Source organism: Diceros bicornis, chromosome 29 (genome assembly GCF_020826845.1).
Source record: "Diceros bicornis minor isolate mBicDic1 chromosome 29, mDicBic1.mat.cur, whole genome shotgun sequence".
Lineage (NCBI taxonomy): Eukaryota > Metazoa > Chordata > Mammalia > Perissodactyla > Rhinocerotidae > Diceros > Diceros bicornis.
The window spans coordinates 40,025,005-40,050,197 of NC_080768.1; the positions used below are offsets into that span (position 1 = coordinate 40,025,005).

At 48.1% G+C, this 25,193-nt stretch overlaps 1 protein-coding gene across 7 annotated transcripts; it reads left to right on the forward strand.

Annotated features, from left to right (window-relative positions):
* The first annotated feature begins 754 nt into the window (after positions 1-754).
* Positions 755-24,591, forward strand: POMK (protein O-mannose kinase). Of its 7 annotated transcripts, XM_058525322.1 has the most exons (7): positions 930-1,255; positions 3,081-3,187; positions 3,777-3,869; positions 5,051-5,216; positions 8,318-8,415; positions 9,459-9,761; positions 21,452-24,591. In XM_058525322.1, exons 6-7 carry the CDS (start codon positions 9,480-9,482, stop codon positions 22,220-22,222), a joined length of 1,053 nt encoding a protein of 350 aa, XP_058381305.1. In that variant the 5' UTR covers positions 930-1,255; positions 3,081-3,187; positions 3,777-3,869; positions 5,051-5,216; positions 8,318-8,415; positions 9,459-9,479; the 3' UTR covers positions 22,223-24,591. The 7 variants fall into 7 exon arrangements, with proteins under 7 accessions (XP_058381307.1, XP_058381309.1, XP_058381305.1 ...); XM_058525319.1 differs by lacking the exon at positions 5,051-5,216; XM_058525324.1 differs by lacking the exons at positions 930-1,255; positions 3,081-3,187; positions 5,051-5,216 and adding an exon at positions 755-804.
* The last annotated feature ends 602 nt before the right edge of the window (positions 24,592-25,193 follow it).

Consider the following 25,193-nt stretch of genomic DNA (forward strand, 5'->3'; position numbering starts at 1 on the left):
TATATAATCCTATGCTTGACTTCCACCGCCGCAACCTTCCCCTCAATTTCCACCAAGTACCAACGCCGGTGAGACACGTTGAGGCCTTCTAGCTTCCCTTTGCAGACAGTCCTCCTCCTCTGGGCTTGCCCACGTTGCTGCCTGCCGGCCCTGAAGTCCGGAGGCTCAGCTTTCCCGCTCTGGGCTAAGCCCCTGAGTCTCCCCTCCACAGTGGTTCTCAACCTTCCGCGGCATCAGCACCCGGCGGCCTGGTTAAAGCAGGCTGCTGGACCCCACCCCCAGGTCTGGGATGGAGCCGAGAACGTACTTTTTTTTAAAAAATTTTTTGTTTATTGCAGTAACATTGGTTTATAACATTGTGAAAATTTCAGGTGAGAACGTACATTTCTAACCATTTCCCTGGAGATGGGAAGCATCAGCTTCTGGTCTGAGGACCAGGCTTTGGAAACGATCATTTGCCATGACTGGGAGCTCTTTGAAGGATCTAGATCTTACAGCTCCTCTCCACCGTACCCAGCACCAGGCTGGGCGTCCGCAGTAAAACAGCAGTAGGTCAACACATCATCGTCCCCACCCGCTCGGAGAGAAGACCCAGAAGAGCAGACGGGTCGGTGCACCCGGGCTGGAAGCCCGGATGAGCTCCAACTCCGGCTTTGCGCTTCAGCCTCGGGCCCCCCGGTGCGCGGCGGGAGGCGGACGCCAGGGGGCAGCCTGGAGCTCGCCCTGCGGCCGCTCGCTTCCGGCCGCGCAGGCGCAGGAGGCCGCGGGCCGGGCTGGGCCGGGCCGGGGCGCGGGGAGCCGCAGGTGGGCGAGGCGGCGTGCGGTAGGGGCGTGGGGAGGGGTGGCCGGGGCGCAGCGTCCCGACCGGTCCGCCGCTGACCGCGCCGCCGCCGGCGGGAGGGCGAGGGGCGGGCGCCGAGGGCCGCTCGGCCTCCCGGGGGCCCGCCGCGCCTGTCCGGGGCTCGGCCCGAGTCTGCCCCGCGCGCCCCGCCGCGCGCCCGAGCGGGACTGGCGGTGGCGCCCCCGCGGGGCCGGGCTGCGGCCCCGCTGCCGCGCTCGGGCGCGCCGTGTGAGCGCAGCGGCGGCGCCCCGCTGCAGAACAGCCGTCAGCCGTTCTGTGCTCGGCTTGTCTCCTCCGGCCTCTGCCTGTCCTGCGGAGCCCGGAGGGTGAGTGAGCCCACAGCCGGGGTCTCGAGAAGAATGATGTCGCTGTGCCCTGTGCTTTAGTGGCAAAAGGGGATTCTGCTCGTAGATGGTGGGTGACGCTAATCCGTTTCTTTGGTTGTATAAACTATTCTGTGAATTGGTAAAGACTGATTTTGTTCCATTGCTTTTCTTTCTTTTTCCCTATCAGTGTCAGAAATCCTTTGTGTCTAAACAGTGCCTGGATTTCTCCTACCCAGCTGGCTCCACAGTCATTATTCCTTAACTTGCAGGGTATTTTTCAGAACCAGTAGCTATGTGTCTTTTTGCTTATTTCTGGGCAAGAAAGTTCCTTCAGCCACACAGCCTTATCCCAAGCTCTGGGCAGCCTACTGCAGAAATACGCCTTTAAAAGGAAAACGCCCGTCAGGTATGGGGGGGGGGGTGGCTAAAGCATTCTTTAAGAAATAGACAGTTTCAGCATTCCCCACCGCCGTCCTACCCCGCGCCCCGCCACCCCCTCCCCCCCGTTCAGTTCAGTCCAGTCCAACTCCTGAGGGGTGCAGGATTTAGAGGAAGAATGTGGCTTTGAGGCCGGCGAACTTGGCTCCTCCTTGTACAGTTCAGTGCCCTTGCTAAAGTCCTTTCACCTCCGACTCAGTTCTCTTATTTGTGAAACAGGAATAATAGTTATATTTACCTCACTGAATTGGGGTGAGGTTGACACTGTAAAAGTTAGTTGAATTTCTGGATGAGTGTTTTGCTGAGAGGATTCAGAAGTGGATGTGAGGACTTCGGGATAATTGAAAGGCTAGGAGGCATATAACTGCAGAGTCAACAAGAAATGCGTTCAAGGGGAATGGGTAACTGGGTAATGATGAAGATCTAACGTAGATTAGGAAATATGAATTTCTAGAGTTCTACAGAATTTTTTACGTGATGTTGGCAGCCTTTGAGTGGAAATGAAGAAAGTGGTATCCTTCCAAAAGAAAAAAAATTTATATAAACTTCAGACCCTATAAAACCTGAATCTACCCCTGGTGGCAAGGTAGGATCAGTGGAAGGTCAGGGGCAGGGCGGGTTTGAGGGTTAGAAGGACTAACCATGGGGTCTGGGCTGGTGAGGTCAGATTGGAGGAGGTGGTGGATGAGAGTGTCAGAGGACAGGTGCGTGAAGGGGTGAAGAGCAGAGTCAGCGGGAGTGAGAGCACGGGGGAGAGGAAGCAGCGTGTGAGGATGAGTTCTGATTTTTCTGAGTGCCTGCTGTAAGCTGCCCACCAAGGATACAGGGGTGCACACAACAGCGCATCATCGGGGAAGAAGGAACACACGTGCCAGAGCCTGGGCATCCCAGAGAGGTGCCTTCAAGGACTGAGGAAAGCTCAGGGGCTCGAGTGTGGGGTACAGGGAGGGGTCTGGAGAGGTGGACAGAGGCTGGATCTCAGGGGGCCTCTATGGGAGTTTGGACTTTATCCTGAGGGCAGAAGGGGGCTGTTAAATGTTTTTAAGCAAGAGGTGATCAAATCTGTCCTTGAGAATGGTCATGCTGTATATATCGGAGAGAATCTGCTCCACGTGTGCACAAGGAGGTGTGTGCAGACTTGTCGTCTCACTGGTCGTAGTATACTCAGACAGTTGAAAACGGCAAGTTAGAGTTTCGTGAATCTACTTGGAGAAACCTCAAAAACAACATTGAGCTTGTAAAAAAGCAAGTTGCAAAAGGACATATACAGAGTACAATACCACTTGTAAAAAGCTTGAAAACATACGTATATTAGGTGTTGTTATTTGTGAGCACATACTCATGTGGTGAGAGTGAAAAGCATGTGTGGGAGTTATATGCACCAGTGGTTCTCAAACTTTAGCAGGCATCCGAATCACCTGGAGGACTTGTTGAAACAGATTTCTGGGCCCACCTCAGAGTTTCTGATTCCATAGGTCTGGAGTGAAGACTCGGAACCTGCATTTCTTGCGAGTTCCTTGGTGATGCTGCTGTGGCAGGTCGAGGGACCACAGTTTGAGAACTACTGACACACCAACTTGAGGTTGGTGATTACTTCCTGGGAGGGAGTAGAATGAGACCGGGAGGGGTCCAAAGGGGCTTCAACTATATATATAATATTTTATTTCTTTAAAAAGATCTTCGAGCCAGCCCTGATGGCCTCATGGTTCTGGCGCCCTTACCACCTTGGTGGCCCAGCTTCATTTCCCGGTCTCGGAACCACACAGCCAATCTGTCAGTAGGCATGCTGTGGTGGTGGCTCACACAGAAGAACTAGAAGGACTTACAACTAGTATATACAACCATGCACTGGGGCTTTGGGGAGGAAAAGAAAAAGATAAAAAAATATGACACTGGGGCCAGCGAGGTGGTGTGGTTAAGCTCAGTGCCCTCTGCTTCGGTGGCCTGGAGTTCATGGGTTCTGGATCCCCAGCAGACCTACACACCACTCATCAAGCCATGCCATGGTGTTGACCCACATATAAAATAGAGGAAAATTGGTACAGACATTAGCTCAGGCCAATTTCCCCACCAAAAAAAACAAAAACAAAACAATGCAATGTTACTTGACAAAGCTGGATGGATGCTCATGATCTTATTTTTTGATTTTCTCTGTGCTTGAAACATTTCAGGAAAGGAAAAAAGATCCTCTTTGCTGTGTGGAGAATGGATTGGAAAAGAGAAAGAAGTGGGAGACCATGTAGGAAAGCGTTGCAGAAGCCCAGGTAAGAGTTGCTGGTGGCTCAGACCAGGATGGGGGCACAGGAAGGGGAGGAGGGAACAGACTGAGAGAGATCTGGGGGATAGAATCGCTGTAGGTGGTGGTTGGTTGGTTTAGAGGTTAGAGGAGGGGGGGAATCAAGTCACCTGCTCTGTGACTTGAGCAAATGGGTGGGTCATGTGCCTGTCACAGAGTGGGCACCCTGGAGAAGGAGCATGCTGGGGGAAGGAGGGAAACATCCCAGACCTTGAGGAGCCAGCTGAGTGGAGTGTAGGAGAAAGATCTGGGCCACAGTGGAGACTTGGAAATCATCAGCGTTTACATGGGCACCAAAGCATAAGCGTGGATGCGATTCCATGGAATATTTAGAATGGAAAGATGGCCTGCGACAGGCCCGAGGAACATCATCACCCAAGGAGGGCTTGGCCAGCTGCCCCCCACCCACTCTTGTATGGCCTGCGAGCCTAGAATGCTTTTACCTTTTTCAAAGTTCGGGGGGGGGGATCAAAAGAAGAATAATCTTTTGTGACATGTGAAAACTGTATGAAATTCAGATGTCAGTGTCCATAAATAAAGTTTTATTAGAACACAGCCACGCTCATTGATTTACATAGTGTCTGGGGCTGCTTTTGTACTCTGGTGAAAGAATTGAATAACCGTGACAGAGACAGTAGGTGGCTTCTCACCACTTTGCACTGCTGCTTGGTGCGCCAACAAGCCACAGTGACGTGGCCACCACTCAAATTCAACTTCTGGCCCCTAAACCTAAATACGTCCTGTCTGGCCCTTTATAGAAAACAGTTTGCTGGTCTCTGACTTAAGGTCCAAGTTGAGACACGCTTGGTCACTTTGAGTGTTGTAGAAGAGAGAAGGCAGTGTTATTCGTGTCTTTAAGAGCACCTTGTAAGGATCAGGTCCCGGTGGAAGAAGCCCTAGAGACCGGGAGGCCTGAGTGGTAAAAGTCGTCCTATTTTCAGTCGAAGTCCCTGACGGTGACAGCAGGGAATGGGCCACAGAGAAAGATGGGGGTTGAGAAGGGGGAGCAGGCAGCCGTCAGGTGCTGGGTGTAGCGGGAGAGACCAGGCAGCGGGGTGAGCAGACGGCCTCTTCAGGAGTAGAGCTGATTACTGAGCAAGCGCCTCTTAATGAGGTATAAGCAAAGCAGCACTTTCTTTCGTTCATTAGGAAACGCTGCACTGAGTGTTCTTCTACAAAAGAGTCCATTATTTCTGGAATTGCCTGTAGAGAGGCAGCGAGGTCGCTCTGCTGACCCTTCCCTGCAGCCTCCCTGGCCTGGGTAACTGGAAGAATCGAGCTGTCGCTGACTGAGGCTGTGAGCACCACGAGAATGGTGAGGGGAGAGCAGAAATTAAGTTTGGGAAGTATTCTTGTTACTTTTTTAAGTTGAGATGTAATTCACATACCATAAAATTTGCTGTTTTAAAGTGTACAATTCAGTGATGTTTAGTATATTCACAAGGTTGTGCAGCCATCACCACTGTCTAATTCCAGAACATTTTCATTCAAAAAGAAATCTTGGGCTGACCCCGTGGCCTAGTGGTTAAGTTCAGTGTGCTGCACTTTGGCAGCCTGGGTTTGGTTCCGGGGCGCAGACCTGCACCACTTGTCAGTGGCCATGCTGTTGCAGTGAGCTACATACAAAATAGAGGAAGGTGTGCACAGATGTTAGCTCAGGGTGAATCTTCCTCAGCAAAAAATCAATCAATCAATCAATCAATCAATCCTGTACCCACTAGCAGCCACTCCCCATTTGCCCTTTCACCTGGCCCCTGGCAACCACTAATCTGCTGTCTCTATGCATTTGCCTGTTCTGGACATTTTGGAATCAGGATTTGTGGTCTTCTGTGTCTGGTCTATTCACTTAGCATCATGATTTCGAGGTTCATCTGTGTTGCTGCAGGTGTTAGTGCCTTATTGCTGTTTATGGCTAAATAATATTCCATCGTATGGATATATCATGTTTGATTATTCATCAATTGATGGACATTTGGGTTATTTCCACTGTTTGGCTGTTATGAATAACACTGCTGTGAACATTCATGTGCAAGTGTCTATGTGAATGTATGCTTTCATTTCTTTTGGGTATATACCCAGCAGTGGAATTGCTGGGTCATATGGTAACTCTTGTTTAACCTTTTGAGGAACTTCCAGACTATTTTCCACAGTGGCTGCACCACTTTACATTGCCACTAGCAATATATGAGGGTTCCTATTTCTTCACATCCTTGTCAACACTTGTTATTATCTGACTTGATTACAGCCATCCTGGTGGGTGTGAGGTGGGATCTTGTGGTTTTGATTTGCATTTCCCTGAGGACTAACGATGTTGAGCATCTTTTCATGTGCCTATTGGCCATCTGTATTTCTTGTTTGAATATATCTATTCAAGTCCTTTGCCCATTTTTAAATTGAATTATTTGTCTTTTTATTGTTGAGGAGAACTATTATTTGGAGTTGTCCATCAAAGGTCCGAATAGAGATGTCAAGGAAGCATTCTAGAGTTCTGAGGAGGCTGGGAGCATTGGCAGGTGGAGGGATGGAGAGTCTTGAGTCTGGATGAGATCTCTGGGGGTGAGTGACGGGGTCTGGGTCTGAGCCCTGGGCACTCCCGCGTTTAGAGTCAGAGACTCAGGAGCCGACAGAGGGCGGTTTCCTGGGAACCAAGCAAAGAGAGCGTTTTAAGGAGAGAGTGATCAGCCAGGCCAAATGGTGCTGAGAGGTCGTGCCGAGAAGTCGAGCCCAGGGTGAGAGGTCGAGCCCGGGGCGGCGAATTGACCGTTGCGTTCAGCGTTTACTGACAGTCAGCGTGGGTGGGGCAGCAGTGAGTGAGGGAAATGAGTCCAGGAGGAAGCGGTGGAGAGAGTGAGTCTGCTTACCCATCTAAGGGGTTTGCCAAAGAGCGGAGAGAGGACTAGGGCAGAAAGTGGAGGGCCCGGCGGGTGGAGAGAGGGTGTTGGAGCTGACGGAGCGGTCAGCGCGTGGTCCCCGGGCGGCGGAGGGAGCTGCAGGCGCAGTGAGGTCAACGGGCGGGAGGCGCAGTCTGCGCACAGCCTGGGGCTGCGGGCAGAGCACAGCCGCCGCCGGGGAGCGTGTTCGCCGCCGCCGGGGAGCAGGCCGAGGGACAGGACCTGCCTTGCGGTGCTGGGGCTGGTGGCAGAGCTCTCTGATTGCTTCTGTTTTTTCAGGAAAATAGGAAACAAGGTCATCAGCTGAGAGTGAGGGTGGGGGAGGAGGTGATACAAGTTTGAAGAGGGGGCCCTAGGCCGCGGGGACGAAGCTGGCGGGTTCACTGACCTATTGCAGTGAAGACAGCGAGACAGCACGGCGTGGGGCGGGGGTCTCAGGCGGAGGGAAGACAGATTTCTTGCGGAATTGGGGACCGGCTGGAGTTGAAGCAAAAGTTGAAGGAAGCAGTGTTTTGATGGGCTCAAAGCCAAGCAGGGCTGTCTGTAAAGAGGTCAAGATCTGGTCTGGACTGCACAGTGGACGCCAGGGTGGGTTTCCTGGGACACTGCAAGGTTCACACAGACGTGCAGCGTGGTCTGCAGGAAGCGCTCGTCTGCGGCTCTGCCTGGGGCTGGAAGAGGCGGCGGCTTCTCCGGGCCAGAGCGGGAGCCTCCCTCTCCTCCCGGGAGAAGGACGAGTTCCTGGTGGTCTGTGACTTTAGAGGACAGAGTTCTCCGTGAGTGAGAAGGCAGGCGTCCTTCAGAGAAGAGGGTTGCCTGACGCCAGCTGCAGTGTCCTGAGGAGAAATGCGGTTCCCTGTTCCCCTGGCGGCTGGCTCGGTCGGTGTCTGTGGTCCCAGCTCAAGGAATGGCAGGTGGACTTGGCTTTCTCCAGGAGCAGGTGTGAAGGAGCTGTCTTCTTCTGATTTTTTTCGTGGCTGGCTCCTCTCAGGCTTCCAGTGTGAGCGTGAATGTGGCCTCCTCAGCGAGGTCTTCTGGGGCTGCTTCACTCAGGGCATTTCCTCCCGGTATTCTCTGTCCTGGAACTTTTTGTTTCCTTGTTGGTTGTCTGTCTTCCCCACGTGGTTTCCCCCTGAGCTCCAAGAGGTTAGGAACCACGTCTGTTTTATTCACTCACATACCCCGGTGCCTGGAGCACGGCCGGCCGGCAGGGAGCAGCTGCTTAATCTGTGTTGAAGGAATGAGTGGCCGGAAGGTGGCGATGGAGGTGGAGGGAGCCCACTGGGACCAAAGAGAGGCTGTGAGGAGACGGGGCCCCTGAGCCCAGACAAGCTGACAGGGTTCAGTGACGGTGGCCAGGCTGCAGGAGGCCTTGCCTGCGGCTCCTGGGGCTCGGAAGCCTGAGGGACACCCAGGCGCTTCCACCTGGGGAAGGGGGACCATGTGCACTGTTGCCATTTGTCTGTGTGCAGAGTTGCAGAGAGAGAGGTTTTTAACACACCTTGCTCTTGGTACTTTCTGGCAGAGTACTTTCAAACCAGTGCCCGGGGCCAACCAGAACACTGACTGACCCAGGTGTCTGGATGGAGACCTGAGCTGCGAGAAGAAAGACGCTCCTGGAAGGTAATGTTTCCTGTCACAGATGTCTCAGACACAAGAAGCACAGGGTCAATTCTGTCACTAGTGTCCCCTGTGCATCCCAGTGCTGCTATTCAGCTGGCACCACTGGTGTGGCCATATCCCTTGTTAGAGTATTGACACACCTCCATTCTGGTTCCATTCTGGGTCAAGCACCCTGAATGTCAAGCACCCAATGTCCAGGGTCCTTCCCCAGCCCTCTCCCCTCCCGACCCCACCATCCAGCAGCTAAAGTAGTAGTGCCTGCCTTCACTAGGGGCTCCCTCCAGCTCCAGTGCTAGAGCCAGAGTCCATTCGATTGGTGAATGTCCATGCCGTATCAGTGGTTACTTAGTGTGGGGATCACCTCTGTGCCATCTTCTCTCCATTCTCACCACCATTGTTCTAGCTCACGTACTCGTCAGCTCTTCTCCCAGATTGTTGCCGGGGCCTCCTAACCAGTCTCCCAGCCTTAGTCTCTTCCACCAAATGCGCCTTTCACACCAGCTGAAGAGTAGCCTTTGCCTCTTAAAAACCTTAAGGAGCTTTTGAGTATCTTCCGGGGGACATCGCAACTTCTTAGCCAGGTTCAAGAGGCCCTCAGCATTCCAGCCCTCACCCACCACCCTCGCTAATCTCCTACTGCTCTCCTTTATCCATCTTCCTCCCCGGCCCCACTGGACTAACAAATTCATAGTTTGCTTTCATTTTACTAACTGTTCCTTGAGTATCTACTCAGTGCAAACTGCTGTGGGAGAGACAAAGACAGAGTCAGACACAAACACCTCCCTTCTCATCGGATCTGAAGTAGATGAACCCGGACTGTGGTTGGTAATAAATAATGATCATGGGCACATGTGAGACTGAACGTTTAGGATGAGCCTTGCATTCAGTACCTTCCTGAATCCTCACAGTGACACTGAAGGGAGCAGGATCCTTGAGCAGTGGAGGCGTGAGAGGGTGTGGCACCTTTAGTCCTTCCTCTTCAAAACACCTTCATGGAAATAAAAATGGACTGTTGTTATTTCTTGTTTTATTTTGTACTGTAGGAAATTACAGAGGCTAACAACATGGAAAAGAGGCCCCAGGATGGTAGAATAGGTCCCCCCCACAGAGAGGTGCCCCCGGTGGTGGGGCTGCTGCTGGCCATGGCCCTCATGAACGCGCTCCTCTACCTCTGCCTCGACCGGTTCTTCATTTCCCCTCGACTGTCTGCTGTGGACCCTGGCCACTGTCCCCACGGCTACTTCAGAATGGGACAGATGAGAAACTGCTCACCATGGCTGTCCTGTGAGGAGCTGAGGACAGAAGTGAGGCAGCTGAAGCGCGTTGGGGAAGGAGCTGTGAAGAGGGTGAGTTCCTGATTGACTTCCACTGACTCCTGCATTACCGTGTGGGCGTGCCCTGGGGGCGGTAACCTGGCCGCTGTTGGGGAAAGCAGCTTGGAGGTCTGTGTTAAGAGCTCTCAAAATGTTTCTGCCCTTGAGCCCAGTGATCTCACGTCTGGGGCTTGATCCTAATAAAATAATCCAAAGGAGGAAAAAAGCTACATGCATAAAGGAGTACCTTGCTTTGTTATGTGTAGTAATAGAAAACTAGAAACAATAACTATAGGGGAATGTTTAATTAAAGGATGGTCCACCCACTTCACAGAATATTCTGCAGCCATTAAGTATAGTTAGGAACCCCGTGTAGCAACATGAAAAAAATCCTGGTGGTAACTGAAAAAAGCAAAATATAAAATTGTACAATACACTATTCAACTGCAAAATTATGTCTTTATGTAGAAAAATATAAAAATGATGGAAATTGTGTTATGGTTGAAGATTATGGGCAATTTTTTTGGGTACCAGCCAAAGGTACCCAAATGATGGGTACCAGCAGAGGCCCCAGGACAGAGCATGCCTGGTTGTCTGGGGCTGAGGAAGGAGCCCGTGTGACCAGAGGGCAGGATGAGGAGAAGAGAGGTAGCACATGAGGTCAGAGAAGGGTGACCGGAGTGGTGGCAGGGTCGTGCTGGGCCTGGCAGGACCTGGGGAACCGTTGGAGCAATTTGAGTAGAGGAATGATGTGGTCCGATGTGAGTGGAGAGTGACCAAGGCCTGGCCAGGGTGGAAGGTTCGTTAGGCATTGCCGGTGAAAGATGGTCTCAGCTTGACAAGGGTGTTAGCAGTGGACATAGTGAGAAATCAGTGGATTCTGGATGTATTTTATTATTTTTGTGTGTGTGTGTGAGGAAGATTAGCCCTGAGCTAACATCTGTTGCCAATCCTCCTCTTTTTGCTGAGGAAGATTGGCCCTGGACTAACATCTGTGCCCATCTTCCTTCACTTTATATGGGACGGCACCACAGCATGGCTTGACAAGTGGTGCATAGGTCCATGGCCAGGAATCGAACCTGTGAACCCTGGGCTGCCGAAGTGGAGTGTGTGAACTTAACCACCATGCCACCCGGCCAGCCCCTATTCTGGATGAATTCGAAAGGTAGAGCCAGTAGTATTTCCCAGTGGGTTGGAAGTAGGGTGTAAGAGGAGGCGAGGGTGTCATTACCTGAACGGGGAAGATGGGAAGGCACAGATTTTGTGTGTGTGTTAGGTGGGCACATTAAGGCCATTTAGATGTCCAAGTGGAGACACAGGCGGCTGGCTGGATGCCCAAATCTAGCATTCGGGGCAGGGGTTGGGGTATGAATTTGGGATGGTATTGAAAGCACTCGGATGTAAAGAAATCGCCAGGGAGGGTGCAGGCAGAGGAGAGGACTTACAGCCGGTTTATTTCCGTCTCCTTCAAAGAGGGGACCTTGAGGGGCTGCCCACTTGTTTCCACGTTATTGCAGTTGCTCAGAACGTTTTTGGAATTTCTTTTTCAGAATTGCTTTTCACCTTGAAGGATATGTTTTTGAGTAGTTTTGATGGTGGCAAATCATTGCTTGAGGGTAGATTTGATTTTAGGGAACTCTACCAATAATGCCCATCCAATTATGGGGTTTAATACTGGGGGTACTAACTCTGAGTAATGGAGTTTTGTTTGTTGAAGTGAAGTGTGACTAAAAGGCCGATACATTGATTTTTTCCTGTCTTTGACTAAAACCTGCCCTCGGGGCACACATATTGTGACCACTGGCTGTAGCTCCACGTCAGGAGGCGTCTGTCTCGCCCCCATCGGACACCAGTGCCTGGGCAGGTGCTGGCCCCGGCACTCATTTCCTCCATAGAAGCACTGACTTGAACCGCCCCCTGCACATACCGTGCTTCCTGGCACTGCCAGCACATCCTCTCCTCGCGGGCACCCCTCCCTGCTGGCACGCCCAGATGGGAGGCAGAGGTTTCTCAGTAGGAATTTCTGTAACCGCAGTTCTTAACCGGCGCTCTCTGGCTTCCACCTCCTCCCCTTCGAGTGCCCTTGCTTCCATAGTTCCTCTGTCTCACTGGGACCCCCAGTGTACTGATGCCATGATGATTTCACTTTCTGACCCTCCATCCTGTCTCCATGCCTTGCTTCACCCAGCCACAGAGATTCCATGGCTGTTGTCCTCATCGCTCTTGTGCAAACGCTCACAACAACTCCCTTGCATCTCTTTCTCCATCATGCCTGGCTTGAGAGCCCCAAACCTGGTTGATCCTAACTATGCAGCACCCCCTGCCCACCTCGTCTTAGCTAATGTTCTAGTTACATGAGTTGTTATGAAACAGAAGCCACCCAAAGGGAATTTCTTCACCCTCCCACCATCAGACCTGTAAACCTTCCAGCTCAGGTGTCTCCCTGACCTCTCACAACCTCACTCATTTAAGGTGTTCCCTCTCTGTTGCATCCTCAGTCTTTCCCACTTTGAGCATCCTTCCTACTGGCATATATTGGGGAAGAGGGAGAATCCCCTTCCACCCTTTCTCTTAAGGTTCTTATGGCTGGCCAGATAATTAAAAGGCAGGTTAGCAGGAGAAAATAAAACCAAGTTTAATAACATGTATACATGGGAGAAACCAGGGAAACTGAGTTTCTCGATAAAATGACAGAGATTCTCATCTTAAACACCATCTTCAGCTAAAGACCAAGGAGGATGTTGGGGGTAGTGGTTTGGGATTTCAGAGGGGAAGAAGACAATTCACATGGAGAGGGAAATGTAAATGTTTGTCAGACAATTCTTTACAGGGCCACCTATAGGGAATGTGGCCAGAGAAACAGAAATTACAGTAATCAAGAGTAAGTAGATTTAAATCCTCTCCTTCCATACTGATAAGAGTTTCCAGAGACAAGGCCATCCCCCCCCTGACCTTGCCAGTACAGAGAGGGAGATACCTTTACAAATGTAAATGTTTGGTAAACAGAACTTTGGTAAGAATGGGCTTAGTGAGGACCCTGCCAGCCTGTCCATACCCAGAGTTAAATTCCTTTAGGCAGTCAGTGGGGGAGGTCAAATGTCTATCAAAGAAAATAATCAAGGTAAAGAGACATATTTCAGGGTGGTCAATTTTGATCTCCCACACATACAAACACACTTTTTTAATTGATGTCATAATAGTTTATAATATTGGGAAATTTCAGTTGTACATTATTATTTGTCCGTCACCATATATATGTGCCCCTTTACCCCTTATGCCCACCCCCTAACCCCCTTCCCCTCTGGTAACAATTAATCTGTGCTTTTTGTCCATGTGTTTGTTTATCTTCCACATATAAATGAAATCATATGGTGTTTGTCCTTCTCTGTCTGGCTTATCTCACTTAGCAGAACACCCTCAAGTTCTGTCCATGTTATTGCAAATGGGACGATTCTGTCTTTTTTTATGGCTGAGTAGTATTCCATTTTACATATATATACCACATCTTCTTTATCCACCCATCAGTCAATGGGCACTTGGGTTGCTTCCACATCTTGGCTATTGTGAATAATGCTGCAGTGAACATAGGGTGCATAAGTCTGTTTGAATTGTTGATTTCAAGTTCTTTGCATGAATACTCGGTAGTGGAATAGTTGGGTCATATGGTGTTTTGATTTTTAATTTTTTGAGGAATCTCCATACTGTTTTCCATAGTGGCTGCACCAGTTTGCATTCCCATCAGCAGTGTATGAGGGTTCCCTTTTCTCCACATCCTCTCCAGCATTTGTTGTTTTTTTGTCTTGGTGATTATAGCCATTCTAACAGGTGTAAGGTGATATCTGATTGTAGTTTTGATTTGCATTTCCCTGATGGTTAGTGATGTTGAACATCTTTTCATGTGCCTGTTGGCCATCTGTATATCTTCTTTGGAAAAATATCTGTTCATATCCTCTGCCCATTTTTTGATTGGGTTGTTTGTTTTTTTGTTGTTGAGTTGTATGCGTTCTTTATATATTTTGGAGATTAACCCCATGTCAGATACATGATTTGCAAATATTTTCTCCCAGTTGGTGGGATGTCTTTTCGTTTTGTTCATGGTTTTCTTTGCCTTGCAAAAAGCTCTTTAGTCCAAACACACACTCTTCAAAAACAAAATCCTCTTCTCTTGATTCCCTGTTCCTCTATAGCTACCGTCCGTTCTCTGCTTCCTCTACAGTGGAGCTGCTGTCGCTCTGTCTCTGCTTCCTCTTCTCGCCTTCACTCTCTCATCCTCTTCCAGTGTGGCTTCCAGATGCCACCACTCCAGTATCTTATCCAGGTTGGATGTTGCTCTGGCGTCCTCTCACTTGATCTTTTCTGCAGCCCTGGATCCAGTGGACCCCTCCCCTGTTCTTGCATCCCGGGGCCGCAGCGCCACCACATCTTTGAGTGTTCCTCTCCCTCGCTGGCCGTTCCTAATCACTGTCCTTTGCTGCTTCTGTTCCCTGTCTTGCCTCCAGATCAGTGGTTCTCAGCCAGAGGTGATTTGCTCCTCAGGGGGACATCTAGCAACGAATAGAGACGCAATTGCGGTTGTCAGAACAGCAGGGAGAGGAGGTGATCCTGGCATCTACTGTGTAGAGGACAGGGATGCTGCTAAAAATCATCCTCCGATGCACAGGGCAGCCCTCACCCTCAACAAGTAATTATCTGGCCCAAAATGTCAATAGTGATGAGGTTGAGAAACCTTATTCCTCTTGGTTCCTTTGTGGATCCTCTTGTCTTCTTTAGATACACCCTTAGGTGATGTAGTCTAGCTCCGTTGCTTTAAATACATTTTATATGCAGGTGACTCCCAAAGTTGTATCTCCAGCCTGCCCCTCTCCCCTGAGCCACAGCTTTGTATATCCACCTATTTATTTGGCATCTCTACTTGGAAGTGTCTTGAGCATCCAAGTATGTCCAGTGTGGACCTCTTGGTAATTTCCCCCTCTGAGACCCAGCCTTCCCTATCTCAGGAAATGCCATCACTTCCCATTCAGCTGCTGAGCCAACACCTGGGGGTCACCTTGAGACCTCTCATTCCCTGCCCTTAACTAAGCCAAGAGCAAGTTCCATCAGTGATATTTCAAAACGTGTCTCAAACTTGTTTGATGGTCTCTCTGACCCCTGACCCATTTTAGCTAAGTCACCGTTAGCTCTTACCTTGGAACAGATCTCCCAGCTTCCACTTCTGCCCTTCCCCGTGCACCAGGCAGTCATCTAAACACGATTCACATCATGCCACTCTCTTACTTTACAACCCCTTTGGGGGCCTCCCATTGCCCTTGCGAAAAGACCCCACACCTCTTCCTGAGATCTGCCACACCCTCCCTGATCTGGGCCTGCCTACCTCCTAAACTCCTTCCAGAGGGTCCCTCACCCCCACCCTGCAGGCACCCCGCCCTTTCTTTTGTTCCTTCATCCAAGAAGCTCTTTCTCACCTTGGGGCCTTGGCAGTTGCCTTTCTCTACCTGAAACTCTCTGCCTCCACCTCTGACATGGCCACGGCCAGCTCCTCATCATCCAGGTTTCAGCTCGGAGGTCCCTTCTCCAAGAGGCTTCCCTTTGCCCACCCCCACCCCCCATCTAAACCCCACCGCTTGGGAACTCTCATCTGTCCTCTGCTGTGTTGTCCCTCATAACTGTAAGTCCCCTGAGGACATGAAAGGTGTGTCCTCAGCATCTGGCCCGGTACCTGGTTCATAGAACATGTGTTAGCGGCCAGAACACCAAGGCTCATCAGGTGAATCCACATAAAATAAAATACTGGCTTATGTCGACTCAACCACTAACCATTCTATAGATAGGAGAGAGAAGGTGAATTTTACTTGAGCCAAGCTGAGGACTAAACCCTGGGAAGGAGTCTCCACAAAGGAAGAAAGCGTTCTAGAGAAGCATGGTTTTTGGTACAGTTTTATGCCTTTTTAGAACAATACATGTATCAAACACGCCCAAGGTACATATTCATCAAAGTTCCAAAGAGATACTCAGTTACAGATTAGCAGGTCAGCATGACCCTGCCATCCGGGAAAGGGAGCTTGTCTTCAGGAGCACTGATAGTGCGTGTGGGAGGGGAAGTATGCATCCTTATCTTCAAAGAGTTCTTTTACTTTGAGATCGTGTTGAATGCATTCTTATCTAATGGTTAAAGCAGATGTACAATGTATGCGTGACAGGCTGTAAGTTAGGCTTCTTTAGTTCAGACCAAATCAGGTTTAAACCAGAGTAGCTACCCAATGTTCCCCAATATGTGAAAATTTCCTATCGCTTAGCTTTGATGGTTTCCTCAGTATACGAATCCCCTACTGCCCACTTCTTTCCCCAGACTGTGTGTTTTTGGTTTGTGTCTGGAATTGCCAGGGGCGGGTGACCTCTGCCTGGAGCCGAGTGCAGCTTTGCCTCTGAACTGCTGAACTGCTATAACTGCCTCGTGAAAGGCAGATTGACCCACTGCTTTTTCTTTCTTTCTTCTTTAATTATGAAAACAGTAGATTGAATTCAAATATTCAGAAGGAGGCTCAGTACAAAGTAAATCTTCCCCTCTCATCCCTCTTACTCTCTCCATCCCCAGTCTGATTCCCTGGGGATAACAGTTGGGGATTCATCCCTTTTAGATTTTTAAACTCAAGATTACATTAAAAGAATCAGATACATACCCTGCCAGCCATCTCAAGGACAGTAATACCCCTGTCTCCAGGGGCGGCCCATTTTCTGAAACATAAATTTGGGGCCACAGTACTAGTGAGGAAGAAGAAAGATTATGTAGAACAGATTCTTCCAGAAGGCAGCAGGTCCAGTCCCATTGCTGGGACAGCCAGGCCATGATTCGGGTCATGCCCTGTGTTGACCTGGGATGAGCAGAAAGCATTGTGGCCTCATGTATCCTCTGTGTGCCCAGCCCATGATGATGACTGTAGAGATCTCAAATCACTGTTGGAGTTTCTACAGTTGCGTGTTTTTTCCTTTAAAATTATAGTACATTAAAAAGCCATAAAGTTTGCGTTGGATCCTGTCAGGAGAGTGTATTCGATTCTTTCTCTTACATTAACCTGTAGCCCTCTAGTTTTGTGTAACCTTGAGAAGGATCTTATGTGGTCTATTTTTAATGCTTAAGGCTGTCTGGAGAACATATGTTCCATGAATTGTATATTTAAAAGTGTGAAATAACGGTGTCTATTTCTCAGTCTCCTTTGCAGCCTCCACCTCCTCTTCCCTCTTAACCTCGGACCTTTCTTCTCCCATGCTCGCACCCTGGGTGGCCTCATCCAGCCTCGAGCCTTTATTTGCAGCTGAGACCTCTCCTCTGAACTCGCTAGACTTTTCTATCCAACTGCCTACCCTTCATCTCCACTTGGATGTCTGAAAGGCTTTGAATGTGTCCCAGATCGTCCCCCTCAGCCTGTTCTCCTGTATTCTCCCCATCACAGTTAATGACCACTCCATCAGTCCAGGTGTTCACACCACCACCTGGGCAATGTCCTTGACTTGTCTTCCTCTCATCCACATTCAGTCTGTCAGCAGGTTACAGTGTCTCTACACTCAGAAGAGACCCGGAATTTGACCACGCCTCGGACTTCTCCCCGTGTCCCCTCCCCCCATCCAAGCCACCATCGTCTTGTACCCAGATTATTGCAGCAGCCTCCAGAGTGGTCCCTCTGCTTCCACACTTGCTCCCCGCCCGCCCCCTTCCGTCTCTTCTCAACACAGCAGCCAGAGAGCTGCTATTAAATTATAAGTCACATAGTGTCTCTCCTCTGCTCAGAATCCACTGGTGACGCTCTGTCTCACTCTGAGTAAGAGCCAGAGTCCTTTCAATGACTGAAAGGCCTTATGAGGTCTGCACGCCCTCGCCAGCGTCTACTCCTTTCCCTTTGCTCATCCCTTCCAGCCACCCTGGCTTTGCTGACCTGGCAGCCTGTGGACGTGCTCCCGCCCCAGGGCCTTTGCCCTTGCTGTTCTTTCTGCCTGGGACGTAGTTCCCCGGATATCACATGGCTCATTCCTCTACCTCCTTCAGCTTTTTACTCAAACGTCACCCCAGTGAGAGCTTCCCCAACACTATTTAAAATTGTAAACCCTTCCCTGCTTCATTTTTCTCCAAAGCACGTTTCACCTTCCAATATACTTTATATATTCCCTGTTTATTTTCTTTATTGTCTGCCTCCTGCATTAGAATGTAAATTACACAGAGGCAAAGATTTATTTCAGTTTTTTTATTGACATAAATACTTGTTAAATGAATGAAGACAGATATGACTGACTACACAACAGGTAAATTCTTTGTACTACAAAAGACTACATAAACTAAGCTAATTATTTTCTAAAGTTTGTCTTTTACATTTACAATAAAGGATCACATGAATAATATATAAAGAGCTCTTAGAAATTATTAAGTACAAAGCAAACAACCCCATAAAAAATTGGAAAAAGGGCACTGAACAGACTTTCTGCAGATGACGTACTGAAATGCTAATGAAGCTGAAAGGTGCTGAGTCTCAGTAGTAGTCAGGGAAATGCAAATTGGAACGGTGCAATGTTTTTCATCCATTAGATTGACACAGATTACAACGATTCATAACATCTAGTGTGATTCAGGCTGTAGAACATAAGATTCCTACACGACTGGTGAAAGTGTGTGTTGGCACAGACTTTGGAGGGTACTGATGGCTGTATGTATTCTTCAGTAATCTGTCTACCTACCTGGTGTATAAAAACACTTGCAGATGCGCACAGAGATGTAGATATAAGGCTATTCATTGTAGCACTGTTGTTAATAAGAAGAAAATGGGAAATAATTTAAATGTCCATCAAGTCTTTAAAAATAGATCACATAAGATCATGTTAAAGGTCTATACAGAGTTATAGAGCTGCATGAGAGAAAGAACCTAATCTATTCTGACAGCATCTGTTCTAAATTTTATGAATTTTTATTATATTCTACTTTAGTTTTAAAAAAGAAATGATCATCTGTGAAACCTTACTGAAAATATACCAGCATAGGTAGTATACCCATACTATGAAACATTATGCAGCTTTCAAAAGAATCACCTAGATCTTATATATACGTACGGGAAAGATTTCTGAGGCATCAGTTAAATGAAAAAAGCAAGTTCAATATATGTATGTTATAATCCCATTTTATGTAACAGCAAATTCAAATGCTATTTTATGTGTGTCCATTAATACATGGAAAAGTATAGAGAAACTTCTGGGAGGCTACCAACCAAACGGTGTACAGGTTTCCTTTGGGTTGGGAAGTAAATGCAGGGGGAAGGAGATCTACTGCTTCTGTATTTGAATTTTTACCAAGAAAACTATTCATGATTAATTTTCTAATTAAAAAAAAAAAGATTACGCCATTTTCTCCAAATAAGAGAGTTTTAGAAAATATTAAAAAGGAACTAAACTAGAGATTGCTGGGAAATGATTCTTAATCTCTGCCTTGCAAATATTTAACACTGGGGGTTTCAGATATTTGTGAGTGATCCCGAAGACTGATAATATTTAAAGATAAATAATATTTAATAGTCTTTCATTTATCTGAGGCACAAAAATGAACAACATAAACAGGGGTTCAGGAGGAAGTTGTGGGGCCTGTGGTTGAACGTCCCCACCGTTTATTGTTGAATAAGTGTAGCAGCTTTCCTAGATGATCACTGTTTTTATGTGAAAAATGGACCTAGAAAACCAAAGCCACCTGCCGGTGCTGGTGGGGACCATGAGGAGGGGTGAGGAAGTGACAGATCTCAGCAAAAAATCAGATTTTGGTATTAGAGTCAAATATCAAATTCAGTGCTGATGCAGATCTATAGAGAGAATATGATCCATATAAAAGTTAAAATATGTATATTCATGAAACTTCTAGTGAATGTAGCAGCCAGAGCAAAATGGCTTTTTAATAGAAATTATCATCCATAGTAAAATTTCTCAAATTTGATTTTTTGAGAAGGTCTTGAAAGATTTCTCTCTTGAATATTAAGGGTCAAATGTAGTTACCTGGGTTTTTCCATTAATGAACCTCCCTTCTTGGATCCAAAAGAAATCTTCAAAGTCCTCTAGCCCACCTCCATTTGACATAATATTTTTTAGTTCTTTTAAAAAAATTTTAAAATATAAAAGTAATATATGTTCATTCTGGAAAAGTTGGAAAATACCAAAAGAAATAAAGGAAAAAAAAAATCCAGAATCTTACCGTATAAAGAGAACTGGAACATTAGCCTGTCTCCTTCAGTGTCTATGTCATTTTGTCTTGTTTTACACAGTTAGAGTTGCACACGTCCTTTTTCACCTGTAGCGTTACTTTTATCTGTGGAAACTCCATCAGTAGATGCATTTTGCTGACCACATAATACTCTTTTGAGTGGTCCTACCGTAACTGAACTACCCCCAGTTCTTGATGGGTGGCTAGGTTCCATTACTTTTATAAGTAATGCCAGATTTTTATTCCTAGAGCTTTTTACCTATTTCAGGTTGTTGCCTTAGATAGATTTTATTTTATTTATTTTTTTGTTAAGGAAGATTGACCCTGAGCTAACATCTGTGCCCATCTTCGTCCCCTTCTTTATTTGTGGGACACCGCCTCAGCATGGCTTGATGAGCGGTGCATAGGTCCGTGCCCAGGATCTGAACCTGTAAACCCTGGGCTGCTGAAGCGGAGCACATGAACTTACACCACTGGGCCGGCCCCAAGATAGATTTTAGATTTAGATGTTAAAGGGTCTTGATAAATGATGTCCCAAATTGCTTTCAAAAACCGTAACCTTTAATGTAACGATGAAGAAGTAGAAGCTCAGAGAGACACAGCCCGCGGGGCAGAGGCAGCCCATAGCAGCGATCTCCTGACATCTAAGCCTGTTGTCTCTCCTGCAATCTTCTGCCTTCCCTCTGGGGATTTAAGCAGAAGCTCAGAGGTTCTTAATTACAGTCCTTCCTGTAGGCCTTTCCCAGCTAATACAAATTGAGAGTCAGGCGGTACTGTACAGTTGCTCCTCCGTTAGCTGTGGACCAGGATGGGCGGGTGTGCCAGGACTGGTGTGGCGTTGCAGCTCCTGCTTCTACAGCTGAAGTAACACCAAACCACAGACCATATAAAAATGTTTTCCTTCCATAGGACTGTTCCTATTCGTGGTTTACTATGCAGCCTTTTAACATTAGTCAGCAGTATTGTTATGTGTGACAGGCTGGCTGGGCTCGACTCCTTGCGTAGGATTCTCCAGATCTCCAGTGAGCACTTCTCCAGTTTTCTCCCTCCCTCCCCTCCCCTTCGTGCTGCAGTATTTTGGAACTGGTTTCTGTTTGCCACTTAGTGCCTTTATACATGCAGTCCCATCTCCTGGGACTGGGCTCCCATTCTCTGCATCCACCTTGTAAGCCCTGATCATCCTTTAGACCAGCTCCCAGGAGCCCTCCAGCACCCTTTCCACACGGCCCTCAGCACCCTGACCTGTCAGTTCCTTCCACCACCTCCTGCCCTGGGCCTCTACACAGGGATGTGGCGCTTGCCTCACTGAGCACCGTGTGTTTGCCCATAAGTGAGTCTTTGTGACTAGCCTAAGAGCAGCTCTCGGTCTGGGTGTGTGTCTCATTAATTCCTGTATCCTCTGCACCACATCCAGCACTTAGAACATGCTTACTGAGTTGTTTCCTGCTCACTAACACAGGTGAAGGTTTCAGGTTTGACGTTCTCTGTGGCTTTGTTTCAGGTCTTTCTGGCAGAGTGGAAGGAACGCAAAGTTGCTCTCTCACGGCTCACCAGTCTGGAGCTGAAAGACGATTTCCTCCATGGGCTGCAGATGCTGAAGTCTCTGCAGAGTCAGCACGTTGTCACGCTGCTTGGCTACTGTGAGGAAGACAACACCATTCTTACTGAGTATCACCCCCTAGGTGCCTTGAACAACCTGGAAGAAACACTAAACCTTTCCAAGTACCAAAATGTGAACACGTGGCAGCACAGGCTGCAGCTGGCCGTGGACTACGTCAACATCATCAGCTACCTGCACCACAGCCCCCTGGGCACACTGGTCATGTGCGACTCCAGCGACCTGCCCAAGACGCTGTCCCAGTATCTGCTGACGAGCAACTTCAGCATCGTGCTGAACGACCTGGACGCCCTGCCCCTGGTGAACCGCAGCTCCAGGATGTTTGTGAAGTGCGGCCACAGGGAGCTTCATGGTGATTTTGTGGCTCCAGAGCAGCTGTGGCCCTATGGAGAGGACATGCCTTTTCATGATGATCTCATGCCCTCGTATGATGAGAAGATCGACATCTGGAAGATTCCAGACGTTTCCAGTTTCCTTTTGGGGCATGTCGAAGGCAGTGATATGGTCCGATTCCATTTGTTTGATATTCATAAGGCATGCAAGAGCCAGACTCCTGCGGAAAGACCCACTGCTCGGGATATCCTGGACACTTACCAGAAGGTTCTGAATTTACTCAGAGACACCATGATGTCTCAGACGAGAGAAATGCTATAAAAACCAGTCCAGTCTGTGAAGGATGGGATTTAAGGAATAAGTGGCATAGTTGCAGCAGTTCTGCCCTGACAGTAAGGTTTCCGCCGTTCAGCCGTGTGGTTCTTCCTCTGCGTCCATGTGCACATGTGAGTGTTCTGCCTCTCCTGGCAACCTGGAGGAAGTTGATAAGCAAGAGCAAACCCAGCTTGATTCAAGTCTGGCTTTGTTTTCTAAGGCTGCTCTCTCCCAGGGGAAGATGCAGAGAAGCGGGAATCTAACCGGTATCTGAAAAGAGCCTTCACCTGCCCTAATAACTGAATTTGCAAGCTTGTAAGAAATGTATATAGAGAGGGTTTTTAAATGGCAGTATATGAAAGAAACATACAGTAGTTCTCCAAAGAATATTTTTTCTTCACTTTTTTAGATGGTAATCAACAGACAGGGTCACGGGAGTGTTGGTGGTCTGTTTCACGTAGTATCGGTGAGTCATCTTTACTGTTCTGAATAATTGTTCTGTGAAGCTCCTGTGCCATCCTCTTTCCAACGAGCTGAGGGAGAACTATGAGAGCATGCTCTTGGAAATTTTGAATGGATAATATATGTAAAACAGCAAGTGCGAGGGAAATGAATTTATGTTACTGCCTTGGATGGTGCTTGTACAAGTCCTGTTTACCTTCCAGCTGGGTTTTCTGTGTCGAACATTAATTAGTGTGAACATTTTACGTCAGCAGTGTCACTCATCCTTGGGAAGTGTCAAGCTCTTCCACCTGAGTTGCATGATTGAATCCTTCAAAAAGTTCTTTCCTTGGTCACTGCCGTCATCACTTGCAGGGCGTGATGGAGCTGGTGCATCTTAATGATTAATAATGTGGTTACGGCCGACATTGAGGGGCAGAGACGCTCTGCAGCAGACTCTGCCTTCCCCTGCACTTGAGCGGTGTCAGAATCACTGGCATCGCTGGAGCTGGTTCCCACCCCGGAGTGTCTGACTCAGGGGGTCGGAGGCGGAGCCCAAGACTCAGCATTTCTACCTGGTTCCCAGGGGATGCTGGTGCTGCTGGTTTGGGGACAACATTTTGGGAACCACTGCCCTTAACTGTCAGGGAGGACCCCACAGGCAGTAGGATAGGACAGAGCTATCAGTATTATCCCCTATTCTGCTTCCCGTGGTTGATTGGGTCCTGTGGCTGATCAGAGAATGTGCTCGCCCAGAGTGTTTTGTCACTTTTTGTTGTAAAAACACTGCCACAACCCACTAGGGTGGCTGTGATGAAAAGGGAGGACAATAACGAGTGCTGGAGGGATGTGGAGACTCGGAGCCCTCACACACGGCTGATAGGGATGTAAAATGGTGCAGCTGCTCTGGAAAACAGTCTGGCAGCTCCTCAAAACATTAAAAATAGAGTTCCCATGACCCAGAAGTTCCACTCCCAAGTATTTACCCAGGAGAATTGAAAACATGTCCATAAAAAAATTTGTACACAGACGTTCACAGCAACATTATACATAATAGACAAAAGATGGGAATAAACCAGATGTCTGTCAGCTGGTGAATAGAACAAGACAATGTGATATATCCATACAGTGAGATAGTATTCAGCCATAAAAAGGAATGAATTACTGATACATGCTCCAACATGGATGAACCTTGAAAACGTGCTAAGTGATGTTGGAGGAGGTAATTGAATGGACGTGACCTCCAGTTGACCCAAGAACTGGGCGTTTGGAAGCTCCTCACCCCTTCCCCTGTCCTTGGAATGTATACTTTCCTCACTGTTCGCACAGTGGGAGTCATTTCAAGGACGCAACCTTGAGAGAGCAGTGTATTGTCGAGACCATCTGGACGGTCTACATGACTGAACCCCATTAAGGCCTCTACATAAACTTTTAAGACTCTGGTGGGCAGTGAAAGGATCATCTTGTGGCTGCTCAAGACAAGCATCGTAAGTATATTCCCTCACTGATTAAACCTGCCCCCTACCAATCTAGAGTGCCTGCCTCTTTCTTCCTTCTCTCTTTGCCCTCTGTGTATGGAGCCAGTTTGTGATCCAACAAGTGAAAGAGGCCAGTGGCAAAAGACCACATGTTGCATGGTTCCATTCATATGAAATGTCCAGAATAGCCGAATCCATAGAAAATAGGACATAGGTTAGTGGTTTCCAGGGGCTGGCAGGAGGTTGGGGGTAAATTATGGGGAGTACTTGTTAATGGGTACAGAGTTTCTGGGGTGATGAAAATGTTCTGAAATTATGTAGTCGTGATGGTTGCACAACTCTGAATATACTAAGTAACACTGAACTGTATAAAAAGGGCAGATTTTATGGTATGTGAATTATATCTCAATAAAGCCAAAAAAACCTCACATCTGTGACAAGTATCCCGTGTATCCTTCATGACTCTTCACTTGACATAGGGAGTTATCATGTGGAGTCGTTGATTAGGTATTACCTATTCATGTTGTAATTCTTGTTTGAGGGTTTTTCTTAGCCTTTTTTTTGACTTTGCATTGGAGCAGAACTAACAGTTTCAAACAAATTTTTTAAATATTGACAGCTGAGCTAAAATAAACAGCATGGTGAGGGGAAGGGACACTGTACTAGGATGAGAAGACCTGAGTTACAATCTCAGCGTTGCCTCAGATTGATTGTGTGGCCTCAGACAAACCCATTTCTAGAATGGGAGAGTTGGTGGGAGTCATTTCCACCCAGCAGAGGCTCCTGCTGTGCCTCTCCAAGTTCTCTGATGCCTTATAATGCCAGTGCCAGACCCCTGACTGGACCTTGCCTGTCAGGGTTCAGTCTTCAGCTTGTGCTCGGACATAATTCAGTGCCAACAGAACTGCAAAATCGTAAGAGGAACTTACGTTCTAACTGAAACCTAGATGGGGAATTCATCGCCCCCATAGCTTGCTGCCTCACATTCAGCAGAAGTATAGTCAGAAGAAGAGGCAGATGAGGTGAGCCATTCTCAGTGTGCAGCCAGAGATTCAGTG

Bases quoted from the DNA above. Each gene is read 5' to 3' on its own strand.
- POMK (XM_058525324.1), top strand. From the start codon at position 9,480: ATGGAAAAGAGGCCCCAGGATGGTAGAATAGGTCCCCCCCACAGAGAG. The intron at 9,762-21,451 runs GTGAGTTCCTGA...GCTTTGTTTCAG, and splicing joins GGGAAGGAGCTGTGAAGAGG to GTCTTTCTGGCAGAGTGGAA.